The sequence below is a fragment of the Miniopterus schreibersii genome, assembly GCF_964146895.1.
Source record: "Miniopterus schreibersii genome assembly, chromosome: 9".
NCBI lineage: Eukaryota > Metazoa > Chordata > Mammalia > Chiroptera > Miniopteridae > Miniopterus > Miniopterus schreibersii.
The window spans coordinates 55,659,886-55,683,890 of NC_138118.1; the positions used below are offsets into that span (position 1 = coordinate 55,659,886).

At 35.7% G+C, this 24,005-nt stretch overlaps 1 protein-coding gene across 11 annotated transcripts in view; it reads left to right on the forward strand.

Annotated features, from left to right (window-relative positions):
- The window catches only part of ADAM22 (ADAM metallopeptidase domain 22), a gene marked incomplete at its 3' end in the record, with an annotated part of 186,572 nt that overhangs the window by 117,248 nt on the left and 45,319 nt on the right, over nt 1-24,005 (forward strand). For all 11 annotated transcript variants that reach the window (XR_013999568.1, XM_081147528.1, XM_081147529.1 and 8 more), the window contains exons 7-17: nt 1,024-1,093; nt 3,410-3,480; nt 6,759-6,833; nt 8,497-8,568; nt 9,400-9,566; nt 10,976-11,060; nt 12,101-12,191; nt 13,682-13,733; nt 19,019-19,118; nt 20,033-20,104; nt 20,335-20,427. Coding sequence is in view for 10 of the 11 variants with exons in the window: in XM_081147528.1 (XP_081003654.1) it covers nt 1,024-1,093; nt 3,410-3,480; nt 6,759-6,833; nt 8,497-8,568; nt 9,400-9,566; nt 10,976-11,060; nt 12,101-12,191; nt 13,682-13,733; nt 19,019-19,118; nt 20,033-20,104; nt 20,335-20,427 (948 nt within the window). The remainder of the gene's footprint in view (nt 1-1,023; nt 1,094-3,409; nt 3,481-6,758; nt 6,834-8,496; nt 8,569-9,399; nt 9,567-10,975; nt 11,061-12,100; nt 12,192-13,681; nt 13,734-19,018; nt 19,119-20,032; nt 20,105-20,334; nt 20,428-24,005) is intronic.

Below are 24,005 nucleotides of genomic sequence, written 5' to 3' on the forward strand. Positions count from 1 at the left end.
TTTTTTAGATTCGAGATTTTTCTCTTATTTTCCATTGTCTTTAAAGCCCTGTGCTGATGAAGTTTAGAGAAATGTAGGTTTTTCTCAATTATTCTCTTACTTTAGTTGAAATATTCATTTCCCACAAATTAGGAAATGATTGAGTTAATATTATAGACCAGAGAGAAACACAGTCCACTTCCGTTCTAGTCCTGTACACACAAATATTCTTCCTTGCATCATGAAACATTGGCCAAACACTTAGAGAGGCAAATAATTTCAAGATATACACAGTGTTTTGCCACCCATAATCTTGATTGGGAAACTGTCTGTATTGCGTGTTATTTTCTGGGTCCTCATTGCCTGTTCTCTTGTCACTTTGCTTGACTGCATGATATTTTTTAAAGGTGATATGAAACTTGACTGTGACATTCTCCTTTTAATATCATTAAACTTGACTATTTATGATATTTCTTATAACTTTAGTAATTGAATGAAGCCAGATGAAGTTATTTGAATGTTCATTAATTTTTCTTAGACAAAGCATGGCATTTTATCTGTTGGCTTGTCACAGAACTTTGTATGACCCTTGAACTTTGGAGCAAGGTCCATTTGGGCATCTGCCATACCAGTCAGCATGCTCCCCAGTATGAGCGAGCGTGTTGGCTCAGCAGTCTTTGCCTAGCAGAGCTCTCTGACTCTAAAAGGGAGGCAGGGAATCCGTGGAAAGGAACCAGTCATAAAAAACATTAACCCATTTTCCCAGATGTCTTACTTCTCCTTGGGGGAATATACCCATTCATTTATTTTCCAAATGGCTTCTCTGTTCGTGAAAGCATTTTGCTTCTCATAGGAAATCGTTCTCGTGCTGGGAGAATACGGAGCGAGTGGGAGCTGCTGGGCAATGGCTCATCGCCTCTGTAAACCCAGGAGAATGTGTACAAGCTACGGTTCTTGTAAGGGTTCCAGCTTCTCCAGCTGTGACTGCCTGAGGCTGGAGATATCTGGAAGCACTTGCTTACTCTCTGTTGTTTGTTATTTCAGGAGAATTTTCATTTTCACTCGGTTTACAAATCCAGACTCTTTGAATTTCCTTTGGATGATCTTCCCTCTGGTACGATATTCTTATAATGACTTATAAGAAAAGGCAACTTTAATGACTTATTTTAATGCTTTAGAGCTGATCTATAGCTGGAATATCATTAGCACACAACTGCTCATAACAATTTTAGAGAGAAAGTCAAGTGCCATCAAGAGGGAGAATAAAATGCAGGTGACCTCATGCTGAGTTTGGAAAGATAAAATGCCAACACACTGGAGGAAAACTTTTTAAAATCCTAAGATTCCAAGTAAGGTTCTATAGGAGAAATAACATTAGAGCAAAAATTGGTCTGCATAGATAACATATACAAAAATTCACTCCTGGTGAAATACTGAGTTGTAAACATAGAGATGAACTTTAAATCGTTTTCCCATTTGTTGTTATCTTCATCTCTTTATGCCCCAGCATTTTAAGGAGGAGCTATTTTAGATGAACATTTTTGTTTTATGTGCTATTTGTGAAATTAGTCTTTCCTTTTCATGTGTGTTTACAGGGCCATTTATTTATAGATGTTGATTGAGAGTTCCACACAAGTCTTCACATGACAGTAGGACAGAATCCTTATATTTTGGTCTCAGTTAGTGGAGCAGTGATTATGCGGAGTCCTCGCTGCGCTGGACTTGGTGTTCTCCGAAGGCAGGGCACACTCCCGGTATCTGGTGTGCGGATGCTTCGTGCTATATAGTGAGCCTTGATCATGGCCATAGCACATTCTAAATTTTAATCTCACTTTAATTTTTGTAACAGCTCTGTGAGATAAATGTTAATATTTCCATTTTATAGATGAAGCTCAGCTGGTTTGTCTTGCTATGGTCTCACAGCTAGGAAGAGATTGACTGGAGGTTTGGATTATGGCACAATGGGAATGTTCTCTGGGAGAGGCACAAGGGGAAATGGAAAAATTACTAGACTGAAAGCAAATCCCAAACTGCTTAGGAAAATGCCTTAAAAGTGTGCATTGCCTTCTCATCAGAAAATGAAAGAAGTGTCCTCTAATGCCCTTTCCTCTCTGAAATAAATTTGTGACTTCTTGAACTCATGTAGTTCCCCTAATGAGAAATAGAACCCTCCCCTTCTTCCTGTTGCCAAGGGGATAGAAGGTCCTATTTTATAAAATTCATTATTTTGAAATATCTGCAAATGAGCATATAATGCTCTTATTTCACATAAACACTTTAGACTGTTCCTTCATTTACCTTATGTAACTTTTATAATTTCTCTTATGGAAAGAAAATAATTCATGACTAGCTGCCTGAGAATAAAGTCACAATCTAATAGACATTACTGGAAGTAATCAATATTAATTAACATTTAAAGTAACAAATAAAATCCGCCCTCAGGACTTTATTGCCATGATACAATCTTACAATTTGAAAAAAAACTTTGTTTAGGGCTTCTTTTCATCAGAAATTTTGGAAGTGACTTGGCAGTTTTGCTGTTATTAAAAATGAATTTTGAATATATTCTTTGAAAACTCGGGTCTATCTCAATTAGTTTCTGGTTTTCTTTTCTTATCAGAAGCTGACACTGTCAATTTTAAGAGTGTTATTTGTCTTTCAGGATGCTTAGATTTACTCTGAGAACTTAGAAGATAATTAGAAATAAATGTCAAAACTGCAATTTTTGTGAAATTAACTCAAAAGTAAGCTGATTAATTTTTAATTAAATACAGTTTCACTGGGTTACGGATTATCAGCACCTTTGTCTTTCTATGCATTATGTATTTCCCAGAGACAGGATATGATCAGGTGTTCTCACACTTGTTTGATGGTAGAACCTTTTGTTTTACATGACACATTTCTTAGGACTAGTGTCTCTTTTTTTCTTTGGTCAATTTCACACTCTCGTATGAGAGTCCTAATTGCTCCTCATCTTCACCAGCATTTGGTGTGCCATTCTTTAATGGAAGTCAGTGGTGAATGTGAAGGTCAAGTTGGCTATTTAGAAGATTCCCAATAAATAATGTAATGGTTTTATAGGAGAAATATGAGAAAAACTTTGAGATAAATTAGAACAGGAATAATGTTTGAGATTTTTTTGAATTGTATTCATTCTTGATATATTTATTTAGTATTAATATGAGCACAATTGCTTCGATTAATATTCTATATTATCATTAAGTGCAACATTATATATTATAAAATTCATAATGACCATATAGTTATATGATTATAATTTATAAATTCTTATTAATAATTGCAATGATGAATAATTAAAGTATAATTATATAATTTATACTAGGAAGGGCTAGTAAAACTTTGATTGCCTTGTATGAAAGAAAGCTAGAAATTTCAAAGTTAAATGTAATTTATTTTTATTTCCTTTTAGAGTTCCAACAAGTAAACATCACTCCACCCAAATTTATTTTGAAGCCAAGACCAAAAAGGACTAAACGGCAGGTATGTATTCACAGGTATATATCATGATGCTTTAAAAACACTTGGCAACTGCCAGTCAATTGAGTCTACATTAAGTCTCTGCGAGAGGGTATTAGTTAAGACATTTGTCAGGGTGTGGTAAGCAGTGAGCGTGATGGATCTGTCACGAGCAGTGGAGATGAGGGTATGTTATTTCATAGACTCAAAAAGGACTCAAGATAGCGATGATAATACGGTTATTCATCATGTAGATGGATTATGGGCCTCTGCTGTGGCATCTCAGATTCTTTCTAGCACATGCCTCTTTCCTTGCCTGGTATGCACCACATCATGGGATCTACTTGTATGGTGCATATCCTTGTGTTTATCCTTTTAAAGATACGCCCTTAAGAGTGAATCCATCAGGTTTTGAAGCCACAAATGCTATTGTCACATGGGAGCTGCTTTGGAGTCTGGAATATAAAATTAGGATGCCTACTTTATGAATGTTTAGTATATCTTGGACTTAGTAATAATAATAATAACAACTGTTAGTACCTACTTCATATGGTTGAAGCACTGTACCAAGGAAAAATGATGGCTCTGCAATGTGAAAATGACTTATGAAAAATTATGGAGCTGGTAAATGGTTCAGACAGAATAAGAACTCGGGCCATGAGAATTCAGCTGTCATTACTGTTGCGTTGGTGGTTGGTGTGAGTGTATGTATGCAGCCTAAAAAACACGGGATGAGAGAAATGAATCTCTAGTAAGATCAAGCAGTTGAAGGAAACAAGTATTTTCTCTTTAAAATATGTTTAATAAGTATGAAATGAAACATGTTTACAGACAGATTTCTAATGTGAATAATAACTGCTAAATTTTATTGAGTACTTTTGTGTGCCTGGCCCTGTCCTAAGAATTTTAATTGTATTCACACATTTAATCATAACATTCTTATGAGGAAGGTGTTACTATCCCTATTTTACTGGTAAGGACATTGAGTATAAGAGGCTTAAGTAACTTGCCCACAGATACATTGGCTTCCCCAGTGGTGGATCTGGGATTCTGACCTAGGAAGTCTGATCTCAGAGAAGTTCCTGTAACCACATGTTCTTAATATACTGTCTCTCAGGAGTCTTGTGTTCTATGAATTACTACTATGAGCTTTATATATTTTGTGAATATACATATATATTGAGGCCCAGTTAAACAGATACAAATAATTGCCGTCAGGATTTAATTTGAAACAGGAATTGTTTTCATGAGTTAATAACTGAGAGAATAGGATAATTTTTTGTTGACATAATCCCTGATTTTTTTTTATAAGCATTTGCAATATCCAGTCATATGCTAAGCAGACAAACTCTTGATTTCTATTTCTGAGAAAACAGTGGACCAGGGAGATGAAGTGTTACAAAACTGTGTGGCCAATATTGGCATCTCTCTGACCTTTAGAAAGTGTTGGAACTTGGGAAAGAGGCTACTGTATTCACTGATAAGGCTCAGGTCTCTTCCATAATAAAAAAAGCAGAGACTAACATCCTAAAAACATCCATTTTTTAAAGAGACTCTTGTCATTGGATGCAGTTTGTTACTTTTTGGTTTCCAAACCCCAAATTATAGTCTTTTATTCCCTATTAAATTGTCTTAAGGGATTTTGAAAAAAAAGTTTTTTTTAAGTTTGAGAATGTGTTAGCAATGAAACAAAATCCACGACAGATATTTTTTAGTTTGCTTTAGATGCAGTCCTCAAAACGCACTGATTGTATACCCTCATCACAAAAATGGCCATGGGCACGTGAGCAAAAACATTTATTGGAAGAACTGTTTATCGAAGCATGGCATAAAGGGAAAAGTTAATTTTGCAGATCTTGTTGAAGATCATGTTCTAGACCAACTGCAGAGAATAAAAGGAAATAGCTGTCTTAGTGGCTCTTGCCAGTAGCATTCACTGGTCATGATTTTGAAGGTGGAGAAAATTTGTTGTTGAATAGACAGATATAGCTGCAGTCTTAGATAACCCAAGACTGCCTGGGAACTCTCAGAACTATCCTGACAAAGCTCCTGCGTCATTTGGGGGGTCCCTTGATGCCCACGAGAGGAAGGGGCATGTCCCAGATTTGGAGAGTAAAGAATAGAAGTGCCTGCCCGGCCGGGCGCGGCTTAGAGGTTGAGCATCTACCTGGGATCCAGGAGATCGAGGTTTGATTCCCCGTCAGGGCACATGCCCGGGTTGCGGGCTTGATCCCCGGTCGGGGGCGTGCAGGAGGCAGCCGATCGATGACTCTCTCATCATTGATGTTTCTCTCTCTCTCTCTCCCCCTCTCCCTTCCTCTCTCTGAAATCTTATCGATATATTTAAAAAAAAGAAAGTGCCAATCATCTCACTCCCTGTAGACCTCTCAGAGGTTCTCAGGAGCTTGCATTAAACCATTTTATTACAATCTCTGAGATATACTGTTAAATGAAAATAGCCTGAGAGTGAAATAAATGGAAGTATAAAATGAAACATATATCTTTTGATTTTATATGCAGAGACATTTTTGGAAGAAACCAGTAACTGTGCTGTTCAGTAGGTAGGATAAAGACTAGGTAGATGGGGGACAGAGGTGAGAGGAAAACTTTCATTCTCTACATTTTTATAATTCTTTAATTTTTGAACCATGTAAATTTATTACTTAGTCAAAAACTAAGTAAATTGATGAAAATGGAAAAATAAATACTAAATGAATAAAAGAGGAAACTATTATTTTGTTTATTTCTCCCATACTTTTTCTCATTTAAATTTTTTCATCTTTGTCAAGATATAATCAACAAATAAAATCATAAGATATTTAAGTGTACATTGTGAAAGCATTTCCCCCGTGGAGTTAATTAACATATCTGTCACCTCACATATTTACCTTTGTTGGGAGGGGGTGAGAACATTAAAGTTCTACTTTCTTAGCACATTTTATTTATAAACTATGGTATTATTAATGTGAGTGTACATCAGTGCATAAATGGATTAAGAAAATGTGGTATATATACAATAGAACATTATTCAGCCTTAAATCCAAAATACAGAAATGCATGGTATCACTTAGAAATGGAATCTAAAACACAAACAGCAAAGTCAAACTCATAGAAACAGAGAGTAGAAAAGTTGTTGCCAGGGTCTAGGAGGTGGGGAAGATAGGAAGAGGTTGGTGAATGGGTACAAACTTTGAGCTATAGATGAATAAGGCCTGAGAAGCTAATGTAGAACATAATTTTTAGTTTTTCACAGCCAAGTGCAGAGGGCCTATTTAGGTGCCGTTTCCTTTACTATGTTGCAGCTCCGTCGACATCCTCGAAATGTAGAGGAGGAAACCAAATATATTGAACTGATGATTGTGAACGATCATCTCATGGTAGGATTTACTGAATTTTTTGTTGTTTGAACTTGTTCATGCCTTGGATAAAACTGGTCAGTGCAGGAATATGTTCAGAAGAAAGAGCCCCATAAAGCTTTAACAGGAAGAAGGTATTTGTGTAACCAAATATGTTTTTTCACCAGCAACAACTTAGAAGTAGGAAACACCCTTAGGTAAAACACCTTTAGGTGAAAGTGACTAACAGTATTTTGTGAAGTTCAAAAACTATTTCTGAAACTGGTAATGTCAACTTTTACTTGATTAATGTCAGTTCTTACTTGACTAATATAGGAGCTAATATTTCCTCTTACTAAAATGGCAGTTTTAAAAAAAAATGAAACTCCCACTTTACATTGAAAAAGTGAGACACTAATAATGTGACACTGTAGTTTGCAATGTTCAACTTTATCCTAATGAAATAAAAGCAACTTTTCTATTTCTGTCTTGCTATGCAATAAACCATATGGAAAAGCTTATATAGCCAAGTAGTAAAGATTTTTAGGATAGTGGAACTTCCATTTTTGTTGAGTCAGTTATTTTTTTATATTCAATTCCCATATACATTCAATTCATGGACACGTTGCAGTCATATGGTTATAGTCACAGCCCAACAGTGAGTTATAATGCTGACTGTTCTGTGTAACCAGGGTATTCAACTAAAAGTGCTCAGTGATGCACATTGCTCAGTTTTACTTCATTTCAAGTGAAAGTATATTTGGATTTACTTTGAGTGATTTGAGGGAAAATGTCATTTATCTACATTTGATTCAATAAATAATAACAATTTTAATTATTTTTAATAATACAATCAAGATTGAGTGCTTTTTTCTTACTCAGGCTAAAACTAAGTTTTATCTTTCTACCTTTTCAAATTCAGTGAATGTTACTATTCTGAGACTTTTACAAAACAAGAATAAGTTGCAAAAACATAATTTTGGATATTTTGGTATATCACAAATTCAGATGTCTGTAGACATCTTTATGCAGAAAACAGAAAGTGAGTCAGGTATTAAACGATAGGGAAGGGTGAGGCCTGTGGTGAAAGGGAAGTCACATGGCCTATTTAATGGGAGCAACTGCTTCTCAGCAGTTACCAGTTATTACCATGTGGGAATGCTAATTTCAAGTGAAGCCGGAAATCAGGTTTTACATTGTATTTCCTGATTTTTAAAACAGCACTGAGGTCAAACAAAAGATATGTGGTTCACATCTAGCCTATGCAGGCTACCTCTTTGTGACCCTTGGGGATTTCTTCTCCTTACTGGATAAGACTTATAGAACTTACACATTTTTACACTTACAGCAATATTCACACTCACTTTTTCTGACTGATGCTACTTATATTTGTATGCCTAGCAATTCATAGATAACTTTCATATATTTTATTCATTTTGAATAACAATCTAGCGATAGAAATAAGCTTGTGAAATGAATGGAATGAGGGTTTTTTCCCCCCATCTCACAGATGAGTAAACTGAGGCCTCCAACTTTTAAGAGCCTTTTTTTAGACTACACAGCATATGAAGGACTAGGTCTTAATTCTTACATTTTTTTTTACAAAAAACCGTAGAGACCTTTCCATTACACCATATTTTCTCTGCTGAAGTGATTATTTGCTAATGACTTTGAAAGCCCTTCACTTGTTGTCTTTTGCTTTCAGTTTAAAAAACACCGGCTTTCAGTTGTACATACCAATACGTATGCGAAGTCTGTGGTGAACATGGCCGACTTAGTAAGTATCACCCCGATTCAGTGTTGCCAGAGAGGAGCTGTATCTCTTGATCGCTGGTAGAAAGATAATATGGTTCTTACATTTTTCACTAGTCTGAGTTACACTCCAGCCGAGGTGTCCCACGCATCCCTGGTGACCTAGCAGTTGACTCTATTGACTTTGATATCTGGCTGGGAAGGTGATAAAATGAAGTGGCCAGAGTTACCCACGGATTGATGCCTGACATTTCTTCCTGTATTTTTCACATTGGAAAAGAAAAGGTTGGGTCCTAGGCCCTAACAAAGATACTCACCAGTGGAAAAGCAGTGCAAGAGTTGCCTTTTTCAAAAGAGTGCCTGGTGCTGTGGGAATTCTGTAACTAAATGATCCTACTGTACCTACTCTACAGATCTTCCCCTGACAAGACAGTGCCAGCACCCTCTCCGCGAGTTGGATCAGGGACAGGCAGGTTGTATAGAAATCACTTCCTTGGGGAGTCTTCATTGTTCCAGTTTTGCTAGGGGGACTCAAGGATGGGTGAACTCTGTCTAGGTGCCAGAGGACGGCCTCAGGGAGAGCCTTGAATAGGTTGCAAACATTTGTTAGAACGTGATCTTCTGTTTCTGACTAGTGCAGTCTTTGGGTATTACTTGGTAAACAGTTGATTCTGTGTTACTCAAGGGAAATGCATGTAAATTAGAAAATAATCATCATCCTTGGAAACAGTGAAATTTCTTACATTAACTAAAACTCAAGGTCCTTGTTTCCGTAAGTGGAAATTTGTAATCCTATTCATAACACATTTGATTTTACCACATGGACAGCTGGTGTGTTCATTTTGTTATATACTAGATATATAAAGACCAACTTAAGACAAGGATAGTATTGGTTGCCATGGAAACCTGGGCAGCTGACAACAAGTTTGCCATATCTGAAAATCCACTGATCACCCTACGTGAATTTATGAAATACAGGAGGGATTTCATCAAAGAGAAAAGTGATGCAGTTCACCTTTTTTCGTACGTAACTTTTGAAATGATTTATTACTATTTTTGGTTCCGTGTTGAATGCTCTATGACTCGTGACTGAGATGTATCCTTTCTACTGCATAATGCAATTAGGATTCGACAGGGAAGATACACTTGGAAGAAGTTTTAAAGTATAAATTGTTTGAAATTGGCATGAAAATTTAAGATGTTTAATTTTGAGTTATTTTATTATTGCATGCATATTTCATTTAAATTTTCAAGAGATTTAATCAAAGAATTTACTGAGTAGAAGTACTGTTAATGCTCATAAAGAGAATTTGTAACTGATTAATCATACTCTTTAAAGTTGCTGTCTTTTAAATGTTAATGTTATCTTTGTTTCTGATTTGAGGTGAGAGCTTAGTATTTCCAGAGTTTTATCTTTTATTTTTCTCATTCTTACAGGGTTTTTTAAAGTAACATGCATACTTGATGTAATAGCAAGTTATATATAATAGCATTTAAAAAACCTATCACCTGAAGTTAGAGCTTTTGTTGAAGGAAGTTATAAATAGAAGTAAAAGTATATTTGGGGTAACTTTTTATTCTTACATAATTTCAAACTTATGGAAAAGTTGCAAGAATACTACAGAGAAACCCCTATGCTTTCACCCAGATTCATCAGTCGTTTACACTTTGCCCCATTTGTTTTATGATTTCTTTCCCTTCACCCTTCCTATCCCCTTTTCTTCCTTTCATCCATCTATCAATTTCTTTTTCCTGAACCATTTGAGAGTAACTTGGAGACATTTACTGGTAAATACTTTAGATATTTTCTTATATAAACTGTACTAAATTATTAAAACTAGATAATTTAACATTGATATAATATGTTATCTCTAGTCTATATTCACATTTTACCAGTTGTCTCAATAATGTCTTTTAGAGCCAATTCTCTCCCCACCTCAAATCGAGGATCCAGTGCAGGACCACACATTGCATTAACTGTCATGTCTCTTTAGTCTTTAATTTGAGAGATTTTCTTCGGCTTTCTTTGTTTATTTTGAACTTAACATTTTTGAAGAGTATAGGCCAGTTATTTTATAGAACATCTCTCAGTGTGGGACTATTTTCTCGTTATGAGATTCAAGTTATGCATTTTTGGCAGAAATACCACAGTAGTGATTTTGTATCCCTCTCAGAGTACATCATATTAGTAATTCTTTTCTAATAGGTGTAGCTCTCTTGAAGGTACTTAGTGATGATGTGGGGAGACATCCCCCAGAACTTTTTTCTTTGGTTATGTGTGTGAGCAATTTTCACATTTCTTCCTTACTTCAGGAATATATAGTACACAAATGTTATGTGCATGGGGAAAATAATGTAATAAATTAATAATGAGAGGTGTTATGATATTTGAACTGTGAACAGTAAGTATTTTTCATTTCCTTTTCTGAAAGGGGAAGTCAATTTGAGAGTAGCCGGAGCGGGGCAGCTTATATTGGTGGGATTTGCTCGTTGCTGAAAGGAGGAGGCGTGAATGAAGTAGGTGTGAACATCTGTACTGTACAAAGTGGTGTGATGGCTGAAAATGTTCTCCTAATATTTAAGAGATAATTTCTTAGTATCCCACATTCTCCACATGTTGGGTTGTTTTATTAATACCGTTATGGTTACTGTAAATGATCAAAAGACAGAATAGGGAAATAATAGAAGATATTATTTAATAATTCTGTTCATAGTCTACTTAGAATAATTTCCAGATTTAGCTATTTACAGATTATATAGAGAAAATATTTACTTTTACCTTCATGGACAATAAGGTCTTGTTCATTACTTTGATTTTCCGGAGAATTGAGAAATTCCCTGAATTGCTCGGCTTACCACCAAAAACCCAACTGGAAATTTTCTTCCTTCTTTGATACTTGGCAGATTTTTGAAGAGAAAAATAAACCAGGCTTTCAAAGGGTTCCTTCTACGCCTAAGGCACTAAGCCTAATGGAAGTGATCTAAAAGAAAAATACTTGAATCATTGGGACACTGTATATTGAAAAAAATTTCCCTAGAAAAAAATATCCCTAGGTCTTCTCAAGTTTCTTTTGGCTAAAGATCATCACCACATCCTGTTACTCAGCATTTGTTTTCTGAATCCACATTCTTTTTAGTTTGGGGAAATTTCAGGTTACAAGTGGACGCACAAAGGTGAATTAGTTTCAAATAATTTACACATTTGTTATTATTTTCTGATTATCCAAAAGACTGGTTTAATTTTATGTATTACATTTTTCAGAAATGTCACTAGTGAAATTTGGACTCAGAATTAGATTTAAGTTTCCAAAACAAAAAGTTGGTGATGTCCTGGCTTCTCAGCTTCTATATGAGGCTTAATCAAACATGGATTTATTTCTTACTGCTTCTTCCCAAATGCTCAATAGTCAGTACTAGCCATTATGTGTTTAGCCTCTGCTAAATAAAATGCTTAGAGATTACTTTTTTTCAATTATATTGTGACTTTTTCTCTGACCCATCTTAAATAAAAAATAATTTGCATTTACATGTATTTTTCTTTTGTTTTTGTTTTTCAGTTTGGGAAAACTGACTTAATGGCAGTTACACTTGCCCAGTCATTAGCCCATAATATTGGTATTATCTCAGACAAAAGAAAGTTAGCAAGTGGTAAGTTAAAGTACATGTATGGTTCAGTTGTATTTAAAGTAGACTCTGTAAAATATTTTGGAGAGTGACATTCTTTAATTCAGTTGCTTGATCAAAAGAGTTTGGATGATAATATAAGATAAACAACCAGGGCACAAAACATTCTTTTCAAAAGTACTACAAGGTTATATTTATATTACAGATGAAAATTTCTCCATGTGTTATAAACACTTAAAGCTATGTGATGATAAATGTTTGAATCTAACATAAAAAAGGACAAAATAAGCTCAGTTAGGTAATTTTAAATGGTTTAATAAAGAATCCTAGGCCTGCCAGTCATGGCTCAGTGGTTGAGCATCAGCCTAGGATCCAGGAGATCGAGGTTCGATTCCCGGTCAGGGCACATGCCCCAGTTGCAGGCTCGATCCCCAGTCGGGGGCGTGCAGGAGGCAGCCGATCAGTGACTCTCTCATCATTGATGTTTCTCTCTCTCTCTCCCTCTCCCTCTCCCTTCCTTTCTCTGAAATCAATAAAGATATATATATAAAGAAAAAGTTTAAAAAATAAATAATAAAGAATCCTGGGCATATACGTTAAGGCATGCTGTTTTATTACGGTTTATTTAAAATATCTCTTAGTATGGCCACAGAGAATTTGTCTGCCAGGTGGGATCAGACCTGATAAAGGGCTTAGTAGATATCGACCTAGTAAAATATGCTAGGTTTAGCATCTATGAAGAATATATTTTCCCAAGTTACTTCACCAGCAGTGGTCAAACACTATGTATTACGAGTAAGTTGACCATATTTACTTAATTATTTTTAAAAACAGACATTATAAATATGATTGTTTATATTAACAATAACCATTACCGTTTATGGGATATCTATTATATGACAAATAATGGAATGCCATTATTATTTATATGTAAATACTCATTTAATCCTTTAGATATACCTGAAAGATATGAATATTAACCCCATTTTACAGATGAGACTGGATCATAAAAGGTTAACGTCTCAAGATTACACAGATTATGTTAAATGGCAAGCTGAGGTTTTAAACCTGGGTGTTTCTGATTCTGAATCCCCTTCTGCTTAACCAGTATACATACTGCCTTCTACCACACTGCCTTGGTGCAGAGGCTTTGAACAGTGAACAGGAAATTGTAAGAATCCCTGTAAAGGGCCTTGAAACCAGGATCCTGTAGTGGTGTGTCACTATTTAATTGGTATTTCATTTTAAATGAATTCTTTAAAAATATGGCCACTTGTTCAAATATCAAAAGATTTAATTTTTGTAAAAATTATGTAATCCTGACAGGGTCAGAGTAGATTTTTGTTGTTATGCATTTGCATAGAAACTTCAAATATAATGGAAATTAGAAAGCAGGTATTACTTTTTAAAAATTATGTAAGGAATAGAGCTAAGATATACTTTTTAAAGTTGGAACTACTCTAATGGACCTGTTTTTACTTTGTAATAAGGCGTGTGTATTCATTTTCTCTTAGGCGAGTGTAAATGTGAGGACACGTGGTCTGGATGCATAATGGGAGACACCGGGTGAGCCACTTCTACTTGAAAATAACTCCCTTACCCTTTCCCTGATGTGCAGCTGTCTTAGGAATATGACACTCGATAACTTAGTGCATGGAACCTCATCACAGGCATTTAGGAGAAAATCAGAAGTAGATTTTCTCAGTGGCTTTGTTTATAAAATATTTTTACAAAATAGTCTCTTATTTATGAAAACAATTGATATCAATTAAGCTAGAAGCTCGGAGACATTTTTAGCCTTGAATCTAGGCTGGAAAAGAGGAACAACTTTGTTCTTGATGGCTTACATACTAATTCCCATTCCTTTTATCTTCTTCAGTTCTAATTAAGTGGGTTATAAACAGTACTCTGCTAGTAAACTGACACCCAAAAACAAAAGCAAGAGCCCAGATCTGTAGTTTCTCAGATTTTCAGCACCTTCCACCATATGTAGAAGCCTGTGGTACAGTAGCTGGTTTCAAGCTGCCAGTGGTGGGTCACTGAACAAGGAAGGAGTGGGAGAGTTGTTTTTATACTTTCCCACCCTTCCACACTATCAGGCACTAATCTTTTATTTTTTCTAAATTCTACAACCATTCCTTTCATGCCAAACTTATCACTGCTACCTTACTTCAAACTTTTATCATCTTGTGCTCTTATTTCAATAACATCCCAGATACTCATCCAGCTTCTAGGCCCCCTCTCTCCCTTCCTGAACTCCACTTCCATCATAATTGAAAAGGCATAAAGAGTGAAAGAGTGCACACTTGTAAACTATTACCCAGATTTAAAAAATTAAGCACTGCCTACATAGTTAAATATCCCTTATGTATTCTCTCTTATTGTCCTCAGCCCCAGCTCAAGTAACCACATCCTCGAATTTGGTTCACATCATGTACAGATTCTGGTTCACATCATTCACAGATTCTTTTTTATACTTTTACTATATATATGTGTTTTTGTTGAAGTAATACACTACATTGCTTTGCATTTCAGTTTATAGGAAAGGCATCATACTATATGTATTCTTCTGTGACTTGCTTTTTTTGATCAACAGTATGTTTGTGAGATTCATCCCTGTTGATAATATGTGGCTTTGGTTCACGACTGTATACAGCATAGTTTCTCCATTATCTTCTTAATGCACCTAGATTCATGTGTCCAACACATGAACTCCTATCATTTTCTGCTCAGGACTTTTGTTTAGTCTCCAGTGTCTAAAAGATAAGGCTCCAATTTCTTCCTCCAATATTTAGATGTCCGTAATCTTTATTCATCCTCACTTGCAGTCTCATTTTCCACTACTATTCATGATCAGTTTGATAACCATAATTATACATGGCTATCCAGCTTCTTAAAAATTTGCTCACTATAATTGTACATGAATTTTCAGCCTCTTTTGATTTAATATATTCTCTTCATCTAGAATTCTCATTTTTCTTTATCTAACCACATTTCTAGACATTTGAAATTTATTATAATTTTTAACTCCTGTATTATAATTTAATTCTGTATGTGCTCTGCTTCCATTCACCAATTAGTTGTTAATTTTTGAGGATTACATCTTACAATAATTTATATTTTTGTTATATCTCACACCATAATATCTTGTATAGACTTGATTTTCAATAAATATTTATTTGATTACCTTTGAATTTTGAACTCCCAAGATATGTACTGCAAGGAAAATAAATGATGGAGGGAATGTACATGCAAACATATATTTAAAATATTATTTTAAAATATCTTTGGATCAGACAGATAAAGACAAAACACCCTATGATTTCACATATATATGGAATCTAAAGAGCAAAGTAAATGAACAAACAAAACAAAAACAGACTCATAGATACAGAGAACAAAATGATGGTTGCCAGAGGGAGGGGCGTTAGGAGGGTGGGTGAAAATGGTAAAGGGATTAAGAAGTACAAATGAGGAGTTACAGAATAGTCACAGGGATATAAATTATAGCACAGGGAATATAGTCAATAACATTGTAATAACTATGTATGGTGCCAGGTGTGTACTTGAAATATCGGGGGACCACTTTGGAAAGTAAATGATTGTCTAACCACTATGCTGTACATCTGAAATCAATACAAAATAATATTGAATGTAAACTGTACTTGAAAAATAAGTAAAATTTTTGGCTTTGTTGTTTAGTAATAAAAGGAAATTATAAAGATTCTTTCCTATAGTTATAATTTTCAACAATTAAGTTCCATGCTAGAGGTTCTTGTCTTTTAAAAGCTATTTAGTATATTATACCTGAGTATTCTGATTAACTATTAAACACAAAATTTTATAGACAATCTGCCTAGCATTAAGCATAATGTGTAGCAAAATCAAATGGCAACACTCAAATATATATATATGTGTATGCATACATATATATACACATACATATATATATATATACACACACATACATACATATATATATATATATATATATATAGTTCTTTGCTTTGTACTCTTTTTACATCAAATAGATGAATGTAAGAGAAAAGCTCATTGCATAAAATGCTGTCTGGTGTGATGCTATATATAATTTGATCTGTGCCAAACATCACCTAACAGCATTAATTAGGGATATGTATTTCCGAAGGGTATATTCTCTCCTATTTCTACTTTTTGAAGATCCTCTGTAATGCTAAATGTTGGAAAGCAGTTTTTAATTGAATACTTTCCTGTTTAAAGGTATAAAAATTAAAAATTTAAGGATGCTTTGAATATGTTACCCTACAGAAAAGTAGGTTTGGGGCAGAGCCTGGGGAGAGACATGATATCTGCTTTCAGGTATTTGAAGGACCTTGATGTGCTAGAGGAGTTAGTCTTATTTGATACCGTTAACAACAGGCTGTGACTATAGGAAATCAGATCTGGCACAGTGAAGGTAAGAGCAAGCTATACATTTCAGCTGTTCATATATAAAAAGAGCTTCTCTGAGAGGGAAGTTTCCTGTCACTGTTAGAGAGCAGACTGAGCTCTCATCTGTGCAACGGACAGGAAGCTGGGCCAGGCTGAGACCCATGAGGGCCCTTTGCAGGACGGGGGCTGAACTAGGCTTTGACTTCTAAGGGTCCAACACTAAAAATTAGCAACTTTGTTCTTTGACAGTAGGAGCCATCTCAGGTTTTGACCACTAGAATAAAGAGGAAACTTAAAGAAAGCCCTATGTAAATTTTATAACTCTGGCAGAGATATGTAGGGTGGATTAGTGGGTGTAGTGATAAAAATATTGGCTGAGATGTAGGCATTGGAAAAAGGTAAGCAGAGCTTGAGTCTGTTGCCTTAGGCCCCTCAGCCATCCTGACATACTCTGAACAAACAAGACAAACAGACAAAAACTCATAGACACAGACAACTGTGTGGTGGTTACCAGAGGGAAAGGGGGGGTGTGGAGGTAGAAGAGGGTAAAGGGGGTCAAATATATGGTGATGGAGGGAGACTTGACTTTGGGTGGTGAACACACAATGCAATATACAGGTGATGGATTACAGAATTGTACACCTGAAACCTGTATAATTTTATTAACCAGTGTCACCCCAATAAATTAAATACAATTTAATAAAAGAAAAAGGAAGTGATATATGTATGAAAAATTTTAAATGAAGAATAAATTATATGACTTGTTAGGAAAGTGAAGTGAATTAATGTAGTTCAGTCAGCTTAAAGCCACACAAGTTTTATTTGGAGAGTTTGATGTGAAACACTTGAAAAATAAGTTTAGGGTAAATAATCATTGCAGATTTCATTAATTGATTCACAAAGCATTAGCCACTATGCTAGCTGGAAGTCGGGATATGAACAAACATAGTCCTTGCAGAGTAGTGGGAGACTTTATAAAACTATTATTATCTTAATTGTATTTTCACTACCATAAAAGCTCAGTGTGAAACAGTTTTTGAAAAACAGAGAAAGTAAAATTTTTTATCACTTTTTTTCTCGCTATCCAGTGATAACCATGGCTGATGTGACAATAAACAATATTAAAATAATGTTTAAAGTCAGTATTTTTTCTCTCTCCATTTTTTTTTTTTTTTAAATTTATTTTTGGAGAGAAGAAGGGAGAGGGGGAGAGAAAGAAAAACGTCCATGTGAGAGTGAGACATCAGTTGGCTCTCTCCTGCACTACTCCTACTAGGGATCGAGCCCACAACCCAGACATGTGCCCTGACAGGGAATTGAACTGGCAACCCCTTGGTACACGGGACAGCACCCAGCCAACTGAGCCACACTGGTCAGGGCCCATTTTTATTGTTTTTTTAATAAACTTTGGATCTTGTTGTATATATAAGTGTTTATTCACTTTTTACTTAACATTATATAGTCAGCATTTTTCTGAGTCTTTATTCTTGAACACCATGATTATTAATCAGTACATGGTAATCTATTTTATTAATATGTCACAGTTTAGTTTTCTTAATATTGAGCATATAGGTTATTTTCATGTTATTTGCTATTATTGTACACAAAGCTAATTATTTCCTCAAGAAAAATTTCTAAAAGAGTTACTAGATTGAAGATGTTTCTCATTTTAAAGATTCTTAACATATATTGCCAAATTGCTCTGTAGTCAAGTTTCTTTTTCTGTTGACCCTTTATTATTTATTTGACATATATATATATTTTTTGTTATTTGAAACAATCTGGAACTTGAAAATTTGCAAGAAGAGTAACAAAGAACCTTTTGTCTTTGAATCGTAAGTTGCTAACTTGGTGCCTCATCACTGCAAACACCTGAGTGTGCATTTCTACAAACAAGGACATCCTCCTACAGAAACACAGTACAACCAATAAAATCATACAATTCTTAGTCCTCATTTAACACTGGCTGTGTTTCAGAATATCATTTCAGAAAAGGTTCAGAATCAGGCATCACGTTTTTATGTCTCTTTAGCCTCCATCAGTCTAGAACAGTTCCTACCTGTCTTTGACTTTCGTGACCTTGACTCATTTGTACATCAATGCTTTGCAGCTTGGGTTCCAGCCCAATTGTAATATTTAGGAAATACTTATTCTGAAATAAATTATTCCTCTCTTTGATTGAAATTACAGGTGTGTGTGTTTCCTTTGAATACGTATGCAAACAATGAATAACCCATCCATCATCACCATTGGTCACCAAATGAAGAATTTAGAAATATACTGGTTGAATAAAACCTTTAGGGATTGAATGCAAATATTGTACATAAGTGGAATTTATATTTCATTTTGGGGCAAATGTATAATATTAACAATTTTAAGAGTAATATACAAACAAGGGAGAAAAAAATTGTACCCAGCTATTATTTTCTTCTGTCTTACAGCTATTATCTCCCTAAGAAGTTCACCCAGTGTAATATCGAAGAGTACCATGACTTCCTGAATAGTGGAGGTGGTGCCTGCCTTTTCAACAAACCTTCTAAGGTAATAAGTGTGATCAGAGTTATTAGTTATTAATCTTTCTAAAGTATAATAAACACAAATTTTTCAGCTGTTGGATCTCATAAGAGAGAGCTTTTCAACTTACCTTATATGTACATATTCTAGATTTGCCAAGTATTTGCATTTCCAAGTCAGCTTTAATCTTGAGCTTTTGGGGCTTTTCTGATGGGAATAGAAAGCAGGTAGAAGTAAGAGTTTTTGCTTTCTGAAAAATTTTCATTTTATTTTTATATGGCCAAATGATGATTCAGGGACAGCTTACAAAAATGTTTTCATTTTGTCTTTCTTTTTCATTGTCTTGATGAGTCCCCACCCCCACCCCATTGTTTGTTAATCCTCACAGGAGGATATTTTTTCCATTTTTTTTTTTTTAAGAGAGAGTGTGGAAGGGAGGGAGAAAGGGAAGGGGAGGGGAGAGCGAGATAGAGGGAGAGAGAGAGAGATTGATGTGAGAGAGACACATTGATTGGTTGCATCCCACAGGCCCTGCTACTGGGACCAGGGATTGGACCTGCAACCCAGGTACATGACCTTGACCAGAAATCGAACCCAAGACTCTTGAATTCGCAGGTTGATTCTCTAACCACTGTAACCACTGAGCCACATTGGCTAGCCACATCTTTTATTTTGATGGCATTTATCAGACTCTACTTAGTATGTATGTTATATAGGTAAATATGATTAAATTTGACGTGGAAACAATATTAGACGCTCCTGTTCTAAAAGTTCCCAGTTCTAAAGTTATAGAAAGTCATGCTTTCTGTTTAGGAAAACAAAAAGTATATTTTGGAATAACTGACAGATATACCAGAAGCATAGGTGTGGCAATAGGTCTCTTTGAGGTCTTCGATATTGATTTGTCTATATTTTAATTCCCTTTTTGGTTTCCATCTCAGCTCCTCGATCCTCCTGAGTGTGGTAATGGCTTCATTGAAACCGGAGAGGAGTGTGACTGTGGGACCCCGGCAGTAAGTCTCTGGGTGTTTGATGATTTTTTTTTTTTTAGGTTCTTCAGGGTCATTCCAGGTCCACACACTAAAATGGACATACAGAGCAGGGGTTATGCCTGGAAATTTTATAAGATTTGTGGAAGAAAGATTATCATTGAGAGGTTGTACATTTATTTTAGAAAATAGCCTGTTACGTTCAGGAAAATCACACCCTCTTCTGATGTTATGAAAATGTTTATATTCCTTAGGAATGTGTCCTTGAAGGAGCAGAGTGTTGTAAGAAGTGCACCTTGACTCAAGACTCTCAGTGCAGTGATGGTCTTTGTTGTAAAAAGTGCAAGGTAAGTAAATGCTGATTCATAACCAACGGACAGAAAAGAGGACATATTTGATTACGTTGTTAAGGCCAGTAAATATAATCTAATAAGAGTAGTATCTAACATATACTAGTGACTAAATGCCCAGTGCTTTACAGGATCCTCACAAAATCTTGTGAGGTGTGGTAACTATTTTTATTCCCACTTAACAGATGAGAACACTGAGGCTTGTAATGGTTAAATAGTTTGCCCAGGGCCTTACACCAAGTAAGGCAGGGAGCTAGGGCCTAAAACCTTTATAATTCCCAGAGTTTGTCCTCTTACTACTGCGGCCTCCCTGAGGAGTGTGCACATTAAATGAAAACAGGTGTTGAATCTTTGAATGATGTTTTCCCTTTCTTGTAAAGCTAAGTGGATATTCAGTAGACCTTTCTTTTCTTGCTGCTCAGCTTGGTTTATCTCTTGCACCAGCTGTTGAGGGGGCAAAGGGAATACTTCTAGACATGATAGCACCTTATATGTAATGTGCAAGAGAGTTTAATACGCATCTTTAAACACATTACCTATTTTCATCCCGCCAATAGCGTCCTCATACCTGTCTCCCAATATTTAAACCTTTCCATCGAGACTAACAGTTGGTTGAGGCTTATCTTTTCCAAAGAAATCTATTGCTTTTTTCTGTTCTCATATAAAGTCTCGTACAATAGTCTACATTATTTTTGAGGCTGACTATGTCTTGCATTCTGTACATTTTATGGAGGCAGAGCCAGGGACTTACACAATAATTGGTGCGGGTTCTTAGTAAACATTTGTTGAATGAATGAATAAATATGCTCAGCAGTCTCTCACTGATTATTTGCTGATTACTCATTACAGTTAAGAGAGGGTGGAATGTGAACCAAGTATCTACTAAGTGCCAAAGATAGTGCTAAGGACTTTTAATGTATATTGTCTTATATCTGGATTTCTCAGTGCTGGCACTATTGACATTTTTGGCTAGATAATTCTTTGTTGTGAGGCTGTGTCTTATTTATTGTAGAATATTTAGCAGCATCCCTGATTTCTGCTTACCAGATGCATATACAATCTCTCCCAGTTGTGACAACCAAAAATGTCTCCAGACATTGCCAGATGTCCCCTTGGGGGCAAATTCACTCCTGGTTGATGCTGCTATGCTACATAATGCTCGCAATCACACTTTTCTGGTGTTATTATCCATATTTTTTCACTTGAGCCATCCCAGCCTCAAGGAAGTGAAATAACCGGCGTAGCTCATTCAGCCAGTAAGGAATAAATGTGCAGTCACATCCCAGATCTGCTGGCAGTGATTTTGTTGTTTCCCCGTTACCACTACGTCTCTGGCAGCTTTTTAAGACAAGCAAGGCATTGGCAGAGATCTCTGAAAGCACTCTTTAAAAAGGAAGATGAAACCAAATGTGAAACAGACATTCTTTCGTTTTGGCTTCCTCAGCTGTTTATTCTGTCAGCTTTTCTAACTGCCATAACAGGGGATCCCCAATCTCTTATTTTAATTCTCAGTGTTTTAAGTCTGCCCATAGATAAGATGCATTTAGTTAGGCCATTTTTCTTTGATTTATAGATTTTGGATCTTTGTGATATAATCCTTTCAAGGTACAAGCTAAAAATAATAAAATGAAAACACATACAATATAGTCGCATATTAACCATCCCACAGATAAGTTCCAGCTGTACCAGCCAAGTAACGGTCTTTCTCTACCCCATACCCCCACCCTGGGCTCCTGGAGGAGCCAGAGGCAAGATAGTGAATGGAGGGGGGAAATAGAAGAACAAGAAGAGAAGTTGTGTGTATCTCTACTTTTTCTACATATGTTTATAATAATGTATCCATAAGTTAGAGTTGGCAAACATTTTCTGTAAAGGGCCAGAGAGTAAATAGTGTAGGCTTTGTGGGTCATAGGTTTCTGCCTCAGTTACTTAACTCTGCCTTTGAAAGCAGCCATCAAAAATACAGAAGCCAATGGGCATGGCTATGTTCCAATAAAACTTTATTTATAAAAACAAGTGGTGATCTGCCCATCAGTAGGTGAGTGGATAAAAAAACTGTGGTACATATACACAATGGAATACTATGCAGCCATAAAAAAGAAGGATCTTTTCCCCTTTGCAACAGCATGAATGGACCTGGAGATGATTATGCTAAGTGAAATAAGCCAGTCAGAGAAAGACAAACATCACATGATCTTACTTATATGCGGAATCTAATGAACAAAATAAACTGACCAACAAAATAGATCCAGAGACATGGATGCATGGAACAGACTGACATATCTCAGAGGGGAGTAGCGTGGGGGGACGGAAAGAGATTAACCAAAGAACTTATATGCATATATGCATAACCCATGGACACAGACAATAGTGTGGTGAAGGCCTGGGGTGGGGCGGGGTGGGGTGGAGGGGGCAAATGCTGGGAGAAAGGGGGATATCTGTAATACTGTCAACAACAAAAAAACTAGTGTCCAAACAGATTTTCCCTCAAGCCATCATTTGTAGACCTCTGCTGTAAAATATTGCTCATATACTTATTTATTATTTTTCTTCTTTCATTAGTGTATGTGTTCCAGGAGGGCAGGGACTTGGGTTGATTTATTTATTGCTATATCCCAGCACTTAAAGCAAGTCTTCCTTCGCTGTGCTTTCTCTCAGGAATCTCTGGAAGTTTTTGAACATTTATACTCTCATATAAACTCTACCTTAAATCTGCTCATATTTCTACCTCAGATGTTCTAAAAGTGTGGTTTGCCCCAGTTCCTAGGAGGAAGAGAGCCAGAGTATATGAAATTAAATGATTCGGCTTATTTCCTTATTTTTATGGCCTATTTAGCCCCATTAAAATGGTTTCATTGAAGCAGGAATCTTGTGTTTTGTTCTCAGTTGAGTCCTCCAGTGGCTAGAAAGTGCCTGGCACATTTTAAGTGGCTAGTAAATACTTGACGAATGAATGAATGAATGAACATAGTTTTTGTTTGGATTCTCTAAAAAGTATGTTGAAATGCTGATTGGAGTTGGCAGTATACTGTTCATGTTCCATGAACAACAGGAAACTCAATTGTCTGGAGGGTTATAGGCAAGAGAGGAAAGTTTGTGTGTGTGTGTGTGTGTGTGTGTGCATACCAAATACTGTGTGTGTTTCTGTGAGCAGAGATCAAAGCATAGAAGGGTCCACCCCTAAATATTAACATTTTGGAGAAGGAAAGTAAATGGGATTGAAGAGGAAAGGAGAAAGATGAAAACTTTTTGTGTCTCCTTTGTTATAATGAATACTCTTGCAATTGATAAATCCAGTGAGCTTAAAAAAATATTTATACTACTCTCATACTTACAAGAAATATTTGAAGTGGTTGAAAACAGAAAAAATAAAAAAAAAACCCTTTCATATGTGGGTACAAATTATAGAAAATTAGGAAAGATTAAAGACCAAGCTATAAATCTTTGTAAAAATGAGGCAGGAAAGAAGGGAAGCATGAGAGGAAATAGTTTTGCCAGAAAATCTAACTTTTGCAATTTAGCCCAAAATGTAACTTTAAATTCTTGGCAGAAAAGGCAAAAAAGAGTAATATGAT